The sequence below is a fragment of the Epargyreus clarus genome, unplaced genomic scaffold, assembly GCF_041222505.1.
Source record: "Epargyreus clarus isolate Ecla_fem2 unplaced genomic scaffold, WU_Ecla_fem_2.2 ptg000035l, whole genome shotgun sequence".
NCBI lineage: Eukaryota > Metazoa > Arthropoda > Insecta > Lepidoptera > Hesperiidae > Epargyreus > Epargyreus clarus.
The window spans coordinates 8,989,380-9,004,313 of NW_027332240.1; the positions used below are offsets into that span (position 1 = coordinate 8,989,380).

The window sequence follows — 14,934 nt, forward strand, 5'->3', positions numbered from 1 at the left end:
AATTTTGGTTAAATGCTTTGCATCAATTAAAGATAGCTTAAAGCAAAAATCTAGACACTAACGGTCATTGCTTATCATCGAGCTATTGTTCAACCATTGGACACAGGTTCTTTAGCTCAGATGAAAATGATATAGGCCGTAATCCAATACTGACGAATTCGGATTGATATCTCGTAAATCAGGTTTGAGTTTTTTTACAAAACTCTCAGATAGGGATGTAGCCATAACTTTATTAATTTGTCCGGGGTGGAAGTTGAATTTGTAGCTCTTTAAACGAATAGGCAAAAAGGTAGACTACAAAAAAGCTAAGGCGTCTTCCGAAATAAATTATCAGAGATAATTTGGCGGCAAATAAGGTCCTTTTATAATGTTTTTTTGTTGTTTATGCTTTAGGTTCCGGATATCGTATCTTCCTTACATACTCCCATGGTTTTAGGAAAGTAGGGTTCTTTATGAAATTTTCTTAAGTATTAATACTAGATTTAGCACCTAATACTTATTATATTTCCGATCAAAACTTAGGAGGTGAGTAGAATTTGAACCTCCAGAGTGTGAGACTAAAATTAATACAATTGAGTTTCCATTTTCATTGATTACTTATATTAGCCAAAACTAATTAGATTTTAAGGGATATCACATGGGTTAGGGTCATTAACCTTAACCTCTGTGATATTTCATGAAAATTTTCGTGAATCAAAATATTTTGCGATGTTATTTCTCGAGAAAATCTAATTTAGAGTTCCCTTACACGACAAACGTGCAATGAACTCAAATTTACAGTAACATTCATTAATTTAGATTACTTCCAGTCATCAAAGTGATATAATAACATGAAAATTCCTCGAAGGAACGTAAAACGTGTATTTTTTCAAAGGAATAGCAGATGAGCATGCTGTCCATCTGATTTTAAGTTACTACCGCTACCCATGGATTTTTTTTTTATAATCTAGGAGTAGCAGACGAGCATGCAGTCCACCTGATGGTAAGTGGCTATGCCGCCTATGGGCATCGGTAATCAACCCCAGATGGGATTAGATATTCCTACCTGAGATCGACCACAGATGCGCCGCTACCCTTAAGGACTAAGCTGGAAGACTTCGGAAAAATATGTTTTCCTTGTCATTACTTCAAACTAGAACACAGCAGCGTTTAACACTGCTGTTATTAGGTAGTAATAGGTGTACGGAGTCGAACCACAAAGGGTGATTTTGCATATTTTACATTATCCCCTTTTACGGAGTGTGATTACACAACCACCCCACACGCGTTGAATTTTAATAAAATTATATCATATTCAAATTGATGTTAGAATGAAATGAAAAGACAAACATTATCTTTTGAAATAAAGTTGATAATTTTCCAAGTAATCCTATTTAGAAAGTGTATGTTTTTCACGGGGTAAGCAACCATACTTTGATGTTTGTTTTTCTATATGCTAATCTATAAAACGTGTGAACTGATATTGGACCTAAATATACACATTAATTATTAGTTTAAGGTCATTAGACAACATAAGAAGGTGGTAGAACACTTTGTGGTTCTACTCCGCCACCAATACCACCACCTATTTCTACCTAATAATAGCAATGTTAAGCATCGCTGTGTTCTGGTCTGAAGGATGTGGTAAGGAAGACATACTTTTTCGAGCCATTTCAGCTTAGTCCTCAGGGGTAGCGGCGAATCTATGCCCGACCTCAAGAAGTTATTTAATCTAATCTGTGGTTGATTAGTTTCTGATATTCATGAACGGCAGTAGTCACTGACCAGGAACCTAATCAGGAGGGTTGTATGCTCGTATGCTGCTCCTATATTATAAATATTTTTTAGTACGGAACCCTAAAAAATAGAGACAATGGTAGTGGTAGCAGTGGTGTTGTCAGATATAATTTTATTGTACAAAATATGTACCGAGAAGTATAATTCAAACAAAGATTCAAACGAAAGTAGGTACCTAACTCATCATCATCATCTACCCATTACTGTCCCAGTGCTGGGCACGGGTCTCCTCTCAGAATGAGAAGGATTAGGTCATCCACAGCGCTGGCCAAGTGCGATTTGGTCGACTTCACAAACCTCTGAAAACTTTTTTTAAGATTTCCCAGGTATGCAGGCTTCCTCGTGATTTTTCCTTGCAAGTGATAACTAATTTCTAATACGCAGATAACTTTGAAAATCAGAGGTACGTTCCTTGGATTTGAACCTTGGGTCCCTCGATCCTTCCATAACCACTAGGCTATCACTGTACTGCCTACATCATCATACCTTTATTACTCACGAAACATTGTTTTCAACACGACCAAAGTTAATTCATTTTCGTTATTGGAATTTCATTCAAAATGTACCCTCATTTTGAGCCCTTTGATAACAAAATGAACGTAAACTTTTCATCCTTTCGCGGAAAATGTCCTCATTAAAGGTATCTTGTCATATTTGATGCGTGTAAAATAAATTAATTGGTAATGGCTTAGTGGTTTCTTACTACAGACCAGGGTTCGGGCCTCGGTTTGATTTTAAAGTTTTGTGGTACCACGTTTATAGGAGATATAACAGTATGATTCGATCAGGAAGGTACTACCGTCACACATTTCTAATGTGAAGTAATTTCGTTTTAGTGAAAAGGTAATAATAAATAATTATGAGCAGTATAATATAGTCTTTCTTAGTCCTTCAATCAGTGCTATTTAATATCTAATAGGCAAAAAAATTTGTTGAGTCGATAACATCATCATCATGAACCTTTTACTGTCTCGCTGCTGGGCAAGAGTCTCCTCTCAGAATGAGAAGGATTAGGCCATAGTCCACCGTGCTGCCAAGTGCGTATTAGTAGACTTCACTTTCACTTACCTTTGAAAACATTTTTTTGAGAACGTCAAGTTTAAACTGCTTTCTGTCTGATAGAAGCAATAAATTTTGATTACCAGAAAAAGTACAAATGTAACTTTGCAAATCAGATCAAATATTCCAGGCATGGTGGGTGTTGAAGGTATAAAATCAGATGACAATATCGTCCCTAGCTTTCAAGTGAATATTGACTTTCCTGATTGTATTGACAAATAATACTGATCGTTTAGTAATTACATTTCGACGAATCAATTAATGTTTGTAAAATAATATTGTTTTGAAAGGTTACGAGGATTGTGTAATAATAAGTATACTTGTAGTTTTTTTTTAAATATTAGAGTAGACGAGCATGATAGCTAGTGGCTACTGCCGACCGTGGACATGTGTAATCAACCCAGGCAAGGCCATCAAGGCATACTTATACCTTTTATTTTTCGACGGGGAACCTTTTAAAAGGTACCCGACGCCATGGGAGTGACGCCGGGTTATGTGGGACTTTTACCGCACTAAAACCCCCTCGGTGGCCGTCCTCAACGATTGTTGAAGAACTCCGGGAACTCCGATGGAATGCAACCGGAGTCCTGCAAGCGCAATGCCCCGATCGGGCTCTACCCTGGGGGAGCAGTTTTCGCTCCTCCCACACCATGTAGTGTTTACGACTATATGCGACCACACATACCGCCGTCCTTCCCGGGGTCGCTTTCTGGACGGCTCGAGCTCCCACTCTTGCCGCCCGCAACCCCGGAAGCCCCCTTTTAGTCGCCTCTTACGACAGGCAGGTGTTACCGTAGCCCTATTCTAGTCCCGGAACTACAGGGACAAGGCATACTTATTCCTGGCGGTCGAACTTAGTCCTTAAGGTTAGCGACGCAACTGTTACCTCATGTATTCAAATTATCTGGGGTTGAATACAGATTTCCATGGGCGATAATTGTCCATTTAGAAAATTTGTACAACGCATTTTTGATTACACAATCAAAAGATAATGTTATTGTTATTGTTGACAACTTTTGACTCCTAAATACCGTCTTTTGACTTTGATCCTGCTGTTCAACAAACTTCCCAGCTCAGATATTTTACGGAACTTTGTAGAATTATACTCCTTGTGATGTAAATGATAAATAATTGCTTATGTTATGTAAATTTGTTGATTGCTGATTGACTCGGTGCGTAATGTCCGTCGAAGTCATAACAGAATAAAATTAAGTGTCATTAGCTAATAGTTAGTTAGGTAAAGCCAGATTCAAATACGTTCCTAGGCGCAAAAGAAACACTTACTGGTTTCGGCTGGATTTTTCCATAATCTTAATCAGAAATTATTGTTACTTGCTATAATTATAATTGAAAAGATCGTGAGGAAACCTATACGCCTAAGGCTACTTGACATTTTTCTCATAGGTGGGTTAAGTGTACCAATTCGCACTTAGCCAGCCCGGTGGACAATGATTCAACTCCTACCGTTTTAACATGAGATTCGTTCCCAGCCGTGGGACGATAATGGTTTGACACTGGACACCATAAAGATTTATTGCCTTCTCATTCTGAAAGTAGTAAGAGAAGAAAATCTTCAATGCAGTATGTTATGAACGTATAATCATCAAGCTAACCTGTAAATTTTCTTCCAGTCAGTATCAGTGACGGTGTCAGTGCTGACGCTCACCTTCATCTCGATGGACCGCTGGTACGCCATCTGCTTCCCCCTCAAGTTCAAGTCCACCACCAGCCGCGCGAAGACCGGAATCCTCATCATCTGGACTGTATCGCTTATGTTCAGTAAGTGTTAATTTATTGAGGATTTTAAAGGGAGAATGAGCCGTGATTCGATATAGGTGGCATGATGCAAAAAATAGTAATTTTTTGTTTTTTTTTTTTTTTTTTTAAAATATAGGAGTAACAGACGGGCATGCAGTCCATCTGATGGTAAGTGGGTACTGCCCATGGACATATGTAATGAACCCCACATAGGATAAGCAATTTCTGAGGTCGGCCACAGATTCGCCACTACTCCTGAAGGTTAAGCTGGAAGGCCTCGGAAAAGTAAGAATCCTTTGCAGTTCGTTTTCTGGCAACACCATCACGCCATTTCTAGCATGAACTAGCTCTGACGTTTTTACGTGGCGTGGAAGAGTGTGGATCCCGGCTGACTTAGTCACCTTAGTCCTGATGGAGTGACAAAGCATCTGTGATCTGCTCTAGATATAATCTGTTCTATATGGAGTTAGTTACAGTCCATGAGCAGCAGTGACTACTTACTATCAGGTGAACTGCACGCTTGTTTGTTATGTAGAGTCCGCGCCAAACTTCTAGTCCGCTCTGACTATGGAAACGAGTCGCGTCGCAACAGCAAATTGTAAATATTAGCGGGACGAAGACAGCGCGGGACCCCGCCGGCACCCGTCCGCTGCCCGCTCTCGCCCACGTGTAAATAGCTGCGTTAGTGTGCCCTTACTGTTGCTACGGAGTATATGCTTGTAGTTGTGTTCGATCGCATTCGCTTTCTGACTACGCCCGTGGGCAACAACTTCAGAGCGGACTAGAAGCTTGGCGCGGACTATACTTCAATCTTATAAACGCACATTTAAGCTTCTAAATGAGAATTTTTATTTACAAATTATAACAGTGCTTCACTTCTATTTCATTTAACTTAATTCTCAAAATCCTCCACTTCTATTTTAACCAACGTAAACTTCTCCTCACAAATTAGACGTAGGTTTAAGCCACATTTCAAGGTTTTGATTCGAGACATATTAACTTATGTAGAGCCAATCAAAGCTCAGTCTTTGTGAAGCTTAGAGCTTTTCATACAAGTTTGTTAAGCACAACTTTGAAGCTAAGTGTTTAATCGATTGATGAGATTCAAAGACTCAGTTGGCCATTGTGAAGTAAGTATTTTATATTTAAACCTAGCGATACTGCAGGCGGAGTCCATAATAGAACCAAAGTTTAGTCAAATGACTGACTTTTTTGTACTTACATTGAAAGTGATAGAATCCTTTATGGTTTGACTAGGGACGCACTATCGCTACATCTATTTCTGCCCCATAACAGCAGTGTTACGCGCTTCTGTGTTCTGGTTTGAAGGGTGTGGTAAGGGAAACATTCTTTTCCGAGGCGTTCCAGCTAAGTCCTTAGGAGTAGCGGCGCATCTGTGGCCGACCTCAGGTAGGAATATCTAATCCTATCTGGGGTTGATTACAGATGTCCATGGGCGGTAGTAGCCACTTACCATCAGGTGGACTGCATGCTCGTCTCCTTCTAGGTATATTATAAAAAATGAAACGAGTCGTCAAAACGTTTCTTTTTTCAAAATGTCAAAAGGTATGATGCAATCTCTAAAATGTAAAGTGCAAATGCTAAAAGTAAACAAAAAAAAAAAAAAAGGTAGGAATATCTAACCTTATCTGAGGTTCATTATAGATGTTCATGGGCGGCAGTAGCCACTTCCCATCAGGTGGATTGCATGCTCCTCTGTTACTCCTATATTATAAAAAAATCTTCAAATCTATATAGAATCGGTTACTGATGTACATGGGTTGCAGTGATTACTAATTATTAGATGAACTACACTCACTTCCTCAACACTTTAGCTTAATACAAAAAGACATATTTCAAAATGTGCTCTTCTCACCAGATTCCCCGGAGTTGGTGGTTCTGACTACAGTCAAGATGGTACCCCTGCGCTTCGAGCTGGAGTACCTGGTGCAGTGCATGGCGATCTGGTCCTCCACCAGCGACCTCGTGTGGCACATCATCAAGATGCTCTTCATTTACACGTGAGTAATCTTCTAATTCTAATCGTGAAGTTTCTAGAATACCATTAGTATCACTTTTATGTCTATTGTGAAGCAGTTTTTTCGTTTCGGTAGAATAGTGTGAATGCTGGATAACTTATTGTACAGCACTATGTTAGTCCTTAGGAATGCCAATCGGTAACCGATTTCACGTATAAAATTGAAATATCAAAAAAGCATGCAGTCCAGCTGACAGTAAATGGCATCAGCCGCCCATGGACATCAATCAACTCGAGATAAAATACATACCTTGCTGCCCCTGAGGATTAAGTTGAAACGCATTGGATAAGCATGACGACGTTGCCACATCCTTCAAACCGGAATAAAGTAAAGGTTACATCACTGTTATTAGGCAGAAATGTTTTTGGAATCCTATAAGCTTTTCTGCTTCTTGCCTGGTTGAAAAAGGCCTATGAGGGTATTGGCTACTCAACACTTACTTTGCATAGTCATAGTACTTCTCATAAAATAATCGGTTATTTCGTATCAGGAACTATCCGGCCCAAAATATTTTTATAACAATGATATGATTATGAGTGTGCGTAATATATTAAACATTAATGTATACGTACATTGTATAAATTATGGTTCCTTTGTCGATATCCATTCAACGAAATCTATTTCCTGAATTCACTGAAAACGGAACGACCTTCAGTTTGATAATGGATGGTACGAGCACGTTGCCGCATATTCGAAAATGTTTTCAATTTTTATATTCCAAACCATTCAACGCTTTTTGATTGCTCAGACCTTGGGAAATTTAAGGTTAAATACTCGTTTGAAGGGTGTGGTAACGATTTATCAAATTCAAAACTCATTAATTCAATATTGTTTCATTTATGACTCTTTTTGAATATCAACAATCTATTACCGCTTCGGAAGGTTATGGAGAAGAGGCACGAAAGAAACTCCATGATATCGATATGTTATTTCATTAGATTTGAAGGTGTTAGAACCCTTTGTGGTTCCACTCCGGCAGCACCACTGCCGACTGCCATATCTATTCGAATCAAAACACAACAGTGTTAGGCACCGCTGTATTTTGGTTTGAAAGGTGTGGTACGGGAGACATACATTTTCGCATTTGTGGCCAGCCTCAGATAGAAATTAATTATTATGTGGGATAGCTTGTAGATATCCATGTGTGGAAATAGCATTTACCATCAGGTGGTCTGCAAGCGCTCGTCTGCTTCTCCCATTTTAAAAACCTTCGCGTAACTTAAGTGCATGTTGGTTATTTGTTCCCAGGATACCACTCCTCCTGATGACGGTGGCGTACCACCAGATCGTTCGGGTGCTGTGGCGGTCAGAGAAGATACCCGGACAAGCAGAGACTGTTCAACTGGCTCCCGCTGAACAAAGTAAGTATTTAGTATATAAACACTGATGGTCACCCATCCCACTCTCGACTCGCCTCATACTCGAATACTATGAAATTCGAATGCTGTGGTCGGCAAATCCTAGTCGACATTTCCTGCGTCAAATTTCAGGCATGACCTTCTTTATTTCCGATTTCTGCTGTTTCTTTGAAGACGTTTTTAGAGTTCCGTGCTTAAAGGATAAAAACGCAGCTGTAGTAAGTTCTAATACTCTTTAACTAAGAAAAATACCACTTAGGATCAACCATTTATATTACTCAACGTGGCGAAGAAACCCTTTCTATGTTATTTGCTCCACAAGCATTCTCAGTGGGTGCTATGGATCATCATCAACCCATTACTGTCCCACTGCTGGGCACGGATCTCCTCTCAGAATGAGAAGGATTAGGCCATAGTCCACCGCGCTGGCCAAGTGCGTACTGGTAGACTTCACATACCGTTAATTTTTTTTTTTATAAATCTCACAGGCATGCAGGTTTCCTCACGATTTTTTCCTTCACTGTTTAAGCAAGTGATAATTAATTTTGTGAAGTGAAAATTACATACATACCGAGAACTGAAATCAAAACTCATAATTATTTGACCGGAGACTCGAACCCGTATCCAACTGAACCATAACTTCTGAGTCATAAGAGTGCACTATTAATTTTCTAGTCCACGTCAACAACTTATAAGTGTCCCACTGCTGGGAATGGATTTCCACTAAACGTAGTCCATCGCGCTGGCCAAGTGAATTGACTTTACAAACATTTCAGACCTTTTAAAATTTAAGTTTGTAAGTCTTTTGACGATGTCTTCCTTCACTGTTTAAACAAGTGATAAATAAATTGTAATATGCACATACCTTTAAAAAATCACAGGTGCCTGGGATCGAACCTAAGGCCTTCTATAAGACGCCAAGTTTTAACCATTAGGCTAACAGCTTCTAATTTTCCAGTACCGCGACACTATTAGGCTTCAACTCAACTATATGGTTTCACAATTCATTTCAAGTAATTTAAACTTCAATCTAAAAGGGTATACCGATACACTTTAGCCTAAAAGGGTTATTTTTGCTTCGTCAACCAATTACTATGGTACGTTTGGGTCCGAGTCTCCACTCAGAATGATAGGAGTTAAGTCATAGTCTGCTTAGTACCAGCTATAAGGCCTTCGGTATTAAACAACATTAATTTAATGAACCCAGACACAAAGAGTTTAATGGTAGTAGACTCCAGTGGTTCGACTCCAGCGGCACCACCGCTACACCTGTTTCTGCCTATTAACAGCAGTGTTAAGCGCTGCTGTGTTCTGTTTTGACGGATGTGGTAAGGGAGACATACTTTTCCGAGGCGTCCCTGCTTAGTCCTCAAGGGTAGCAGCGCATCTGTGGCCGACCTCAGGAAAGAATAATCCTATCTAGGATTGATTACAGATGTCCATGGGCCGCAGTAGCCATTTACCACCAGGTTGACTACATGCTCGTCTGCTACTCCTGTAGTATAAAAAAGACTCACAGTTTTAAAAACAGAAAATGTTACCCATCCCACTCCCAACCACGCCCTACTTTACTTAACTTTGTACTTACGATGAACATAAGCTGTTTGTTGCTAAGCGCTTCATACTCGAATATTATTAAATATATGTATGAAGATATTTGCCGCTTCAGACAGAGAGGCTACTCCTAATTTTAATTGAGCCCATCCATCACTCTTATCTCAAAGTGTCAGAATTCATTTAGCGATCTTAACTGACATGAATAATTACTGCTGAAATAAGTAATCTACACATTATAACCTATTTAAAAATATTATGACTATTTTTTATTATATTTAAGTAGCAAGCAATTGAGCTGATGGTAAGTGGCTACTGCCGTCCATGGCCATTTGTGATGAACTTCAAATTAAGATTTAATTTCTACCTAAGTTTGGCCACAGATGCCTTTCAACGCCTGAGGACTATATTGGAATGCTTTGTCTCTCCGTATCATACGCTCATAGACATCTTTAATCAACTCGAGATAGGAAACGAATCCTATCTAAGGTCTGCAACAGATGTTACTTGTAATGACAACATTACATTATAAGAAATAAATACATTATGAATGTACAACAAAATGTGAACGATAATATCATAAAATCATAGAAAGATTTTAAAGTCAAAATAATATCTAATATATAAAATTCTCGTGTCACAGTTTTCGTTGCCATACTCCTCCGAAACGGCTTGACCGATTTTCACCAAATTTTATATACATATTCAGTAGGTCTGAGAATCGGCTACTATCTATTTTTCATCCCCCTTAGTGATAAGGGTTGTTTACCCTTAACATTTTTTTATTTACATGGCAACACAACTTTTGCCGGGTCAGCTAGTATAATTATAACTATAACCTACATACAACGATAATAATCTAAAATAGACGCATTCCTCTTTATCTCTCCCTCTCTCTTTATCATGTGTAAAAGAGAAACATACAAAAATCGCTAGAGATCACATTATTTATTGACACGAGTTACGAGTATGTAAGCTTTTAATATAAATCAGCTTCTGTTTAATATTTTATCTTTTATCGATATGCGTCTTCTAGTCGTCGATTGTGTTGTTAACGAAATTGCTCTTTTGTTTGTGGTCCAAAAAAAGCGTATAGCGTTTGAAGTTTCAATTATTTTGGCATGTTTGGGGAATTGGTGTAAATCCGTGGGGAATTGAGGGAAAACAGATCAGAGTTATTTTTTGTATTGCAGGAAATTTGTGCACCGATTTACTACATAATTTAAATTTTGTATTTTCTATCTCATGTTACTAGTATGTTGGCTGTTTGCTTTGTTAAAATTTGTTCGAATATCCAAAACTATACATCTAGTTTTACGCATCACGGATAGTCGTAGTAAAGCGGTCATATTGTCTGATGCAAGAGGTTCCAGAGAGTTTCACAAATATGAGTAGTAGACTTTACAACAAATAAATAAGCTAAGTTTTCTAATTTCTACCGATAAATAACAAAAACCACCATTGAATTTAGTACCGTAAAAATTTGCCCGAAAAAAGAGAATACATAAAACTCGCTGATCTCCTATCACTTGGACCAAACGTAATATTTTGATGAAATCTCAGTACATTGACGAGTTTGATTGATTTAGTAGATGCGTAACTAGCGGAGATATTCCCGTCTTCATCCACTCTGAGTTGCTTCTGGAATGCTTTTACAGGAAAATGAAGAGGTGTTTTAATAAATTTTGTAACGCAATTATTTGTACACTGTTTATTTATTTCCCGACGCAGTTTTACCCGCGTTAAAAAGTAATTCTAACGCGGGTGAAACCGCGGGGCATAGCTATTTCTAAAATATAAGTAGCCTAAGTTACTCCTTATTACATCAGCTACTTGCATATAAAAGTCCCGTCAAATTCGGTCCAGCAATTCCAGAGATTAGCAAGAACAAACAGACAGACAGACAGACAAAAATTGTAAAAAATGTTATTTTGTTGTATGTACCGTATGTATATTCATATGCATGTAGTAAAAAGCGATTATTTCGATATTAAAAACATACAGTCCAATTGTATTTATGTGTATGGATGAATTACCTATATGTAAAAATTCCATCCAAATGAATATTATAAATGCGGATGTGGGTATGTTACACTTTCACGACTTAACTACATAACCGATTGTCATTAAATTTTGTACACATGCTATCAGGAGAAAAGCATAGAGTACCTTTTATTCCGAAAAAAACCCGTTCCCGAGGGATAGATAAAATCTGGCCGGGAGCGAAGCTACGGGTAAAAGCTAGTTTTAAGTCGATCTTAATTAGATCTTAGTAAGTATTCCGTCGAAATTATTATTTACGTCTTTATTAAATTTCAAAGGACAGAATTAAATGGGAGTTAATTAATAACTTGAATAATGAAACTAATTAAGGTAGGTGTTTCGAAACAAGGCGGGGCGCATTTAAATGAAGTGTCTGGCTTTATTTCGGTATGTTCTGAATGACCTTTCATACTTAGCAGCATAATCTCTCCGCTCATCAGACTTCGTGGAGAGTAAGTAATTTATATAGGGTTGTCGCTTAAAAGGTTTTGTGGTATTAGTTATAATAGTAGAATTCCTTATGGTTTGATTCTGTTGACACCACCGTAAAACTTATTTCTGTCTAATAATACCAATTTCAATTAGCGCTGCTTCGTTCTGATTTGAACGGTCAGAAGAGAAGTTACATGAGACATTCTAATTTAGTCTTCAGGGATAAAAATAAAATAAAATAAGAATGAGTCTTCACAGGCTGGAAGGTAGACTGTTTGTGGCTGGAGTCCGAAGGCAACACCGCCATACCTTTTTAGGGTTCTGTACCCAAAGGGTAAAAACGGAACCCTATTGCTAAGACTGTCCGTCTGGCCATCTGTCCGTCTGTCACAGGATTCTAATACTGGAACCGTAATAGATAGACAGTTCAAATTGTTACAATGTATTTATTTCAATGGTTGCAATCATGACAAATACTAAAAATAAAAATAGAACGGAACGTACGCGCGAGCGAGTAACAACTGTCATATTTTGCTCCGCATATTTTAATATTTTAATTTAGTTCTTCGCCAAAGTATTGATTTAATTTATTGTTATTGCACTTCATTTAAGTTTACTTATCAAGTCTGGTGAAAGTTTTTTATAAATACCGGTATAAAAAGTGATATAAAAGTGAATATTGTTCAAGTTTAAGAAACAATCGTGACTTTTACTTAAAACGCGTAAGCGCCCCGTAATGCATGGCGCTTAAGTCGTTTTGGTTGGAACCGTTACAGTGCTAACGTTTTTATCTTGTCTTCCGAGCTCACAGTGCGTATGTACTCGTTACCTTTATAACAATGGATGTGAATGTGACGCAACGGCCGAAAACTCGTACAAAGACTGCTTGTGATTGCCTCTCCGCTGATGTAATACGAGAAATAATCAGAGAGGAGTTAGACAGAAAATTCAACACCGAAATCCGCGATATTCAACAGAAATTGGCCAGTCTCGATGAAAGTTTATCCCACTTTAACATCGAGTACGACAAATTAAAATCTGAGTGCGAATTGCAGAGAAAAACTATAAATCAGTTACAAACGGACAACGAACAGTTACGAGTGGCGTGCACGGACTTGGCCCACCGCGTTAACCAAGCTGAACATTTGTCGCGCACTTGTAATATTGAAATACAGTGTGTGCCGGAACATAAGGAAGAAAACGTTTACAACATAGTGCACAATCTAGCTAACACCATCAAGTGCCCCGTTTCTGATTCCGATATACACTACTGCACACGTATCGCTAAGATAAATGCTAAAAGTCCTCGCCCCCGTTCTATACTCGTGAAATTTAGCAGCCGTCGCTTACGCGATACCTTTTTAGCTGGGGTTATAAAGTTTAACCGTAATAACCCAAACAACAAACTCAACACCAGCCACCTTGGATACGCGAGTGAAAAGAAGAGTGGGGTTTTTGTGTCCGAGCATCTCGCCTTGGATACGAAGCGGTTACACGCCGAGGCCCGCCGTAAAGCACGCGAATTGAACTATCGTTTTTGTTGGGTTCGTGACGGTAAAGTGTTTCTTCGTAAAACAGAAAACTCGCATTATATTGTCATCAAGGATCAACAAGTATTAAATAATTTATCATAAAATATTAATTACAATTACATTCATATACTATATATACTTTTAAAATACTTAAATACTTTACCGTCACTTCTTACGCAATTCTTATTCATGATTCATTTTTACTATCAAAATGTTAGAGGGTTGAGAACCAAAACTGTCGACTTTTTTAAAAACTGTATTTGTAACAGGTATGACATTATAGTTCTATGTGAAACATGGTTAAATAGCAGCGTCTTCGATTCGGAGCTATTTGATAGTCGCTATTTCGTTTATAGGAGGGATAGGGAAACTAGTGGGTTCCACAGCAACAAAGACGGTGGTGGTGTACTAATTGCTGTCTCCAAGGAGTTCACCTCTAGGCGACTGCACAACTTTGAATCTAAATGTGAAGATTTATGGTTACAGATTGAATTCAAAAATATTAATGGTAAAACTGAAATATTTTATTTATGTGCTATTTACTTACCGCCGCCTTTACAAAGACACACACTGGAAGAATTTATATCGAATTCAAATCGAATCTTTGATCAAGTTTATATTAAAAATGTTATGTTCATAGGAGATTTCAATATGAGCTCACTTGTTTGGAACAGACCAGAAGATGTAAACCACTTTAAAAACGCAACCAATAAAGGTAATAGTTTATTTACTAGGATGCTTTTAGATTTCATCGACGTAAATAACTTACAACAATATAATTATATTACAAATTGTAAAGGAAATATATTAGATTTGGTTTTATGTAACTCAAATGTTTCAAATCTTGGTAATACGTGCCCTTTGACGATAATTGACCCTCTTCATCCACCATTAGAATTTTTTATTTCTTTTAGCGCTAAAAGAGTTCTAGATTTCAACAACAATGAAAATCATTTCTGTTTTCATAAAGCAGACTATGTTAAAATTAATGCAGAGCTAAGTAACATTCGCTGGATAGACGAATTTAGAAATTGTTCATCTGTTAACGAAATGGTCACAATATTTTACACTTATGTTCGAGCTGCCATTGTGAAACATGTTCCGAAGGCTAAGCCGAAATGCAAAAAATACCCCGTATGGTTTTCACGTGATCTTATTTACCTTCTACGTGAAAAACTTAAATTTCGAAATAAATTGCGTAAGTTTAATAACAACCCTTTGGATCAATTATCTTATGATTTAGCAAAAAAGCGTTCCGCACGCCTAATAACTCATTGCTACAACCTTTATGTCAGCCGTCTAGAACAAAATCTTCGCTCTAATCCTAAAATTTTTTGGTCTTTCATTAAAAACAAGAAGAAAAACTCCAGTAACTATCCGGAT

General features: G+C 37.9%; 1 protein-coding gene across 1 annotated transcript in view; it reads left to right on the forward strand.

Moving 5' to 3' along the window:
• Positions 1-14,934, forward strand: part of NGR-A16 (neuropeptide receptor A16) — a 79,832-nt gene that overhangs the window by 53,710 nt on the left and 11,188 nt on the right. The window contains exons 3-5 of the mRNA XM_073092010.1: positions 4,467-4,614; positions 6,473-6,614; positions 7,881-7,993. Coding sequence (XP_072948111.1) covers positions 4,467-4,614; positions 6,473-6,614; positions 7,881-7,993 — 403 coding nt within the window. The remainder of the gene's footprint in view (positions 1-4,466; positions 4,615-6,472; positions 6,615-7,880; positions 7,994-14,934) is intronic.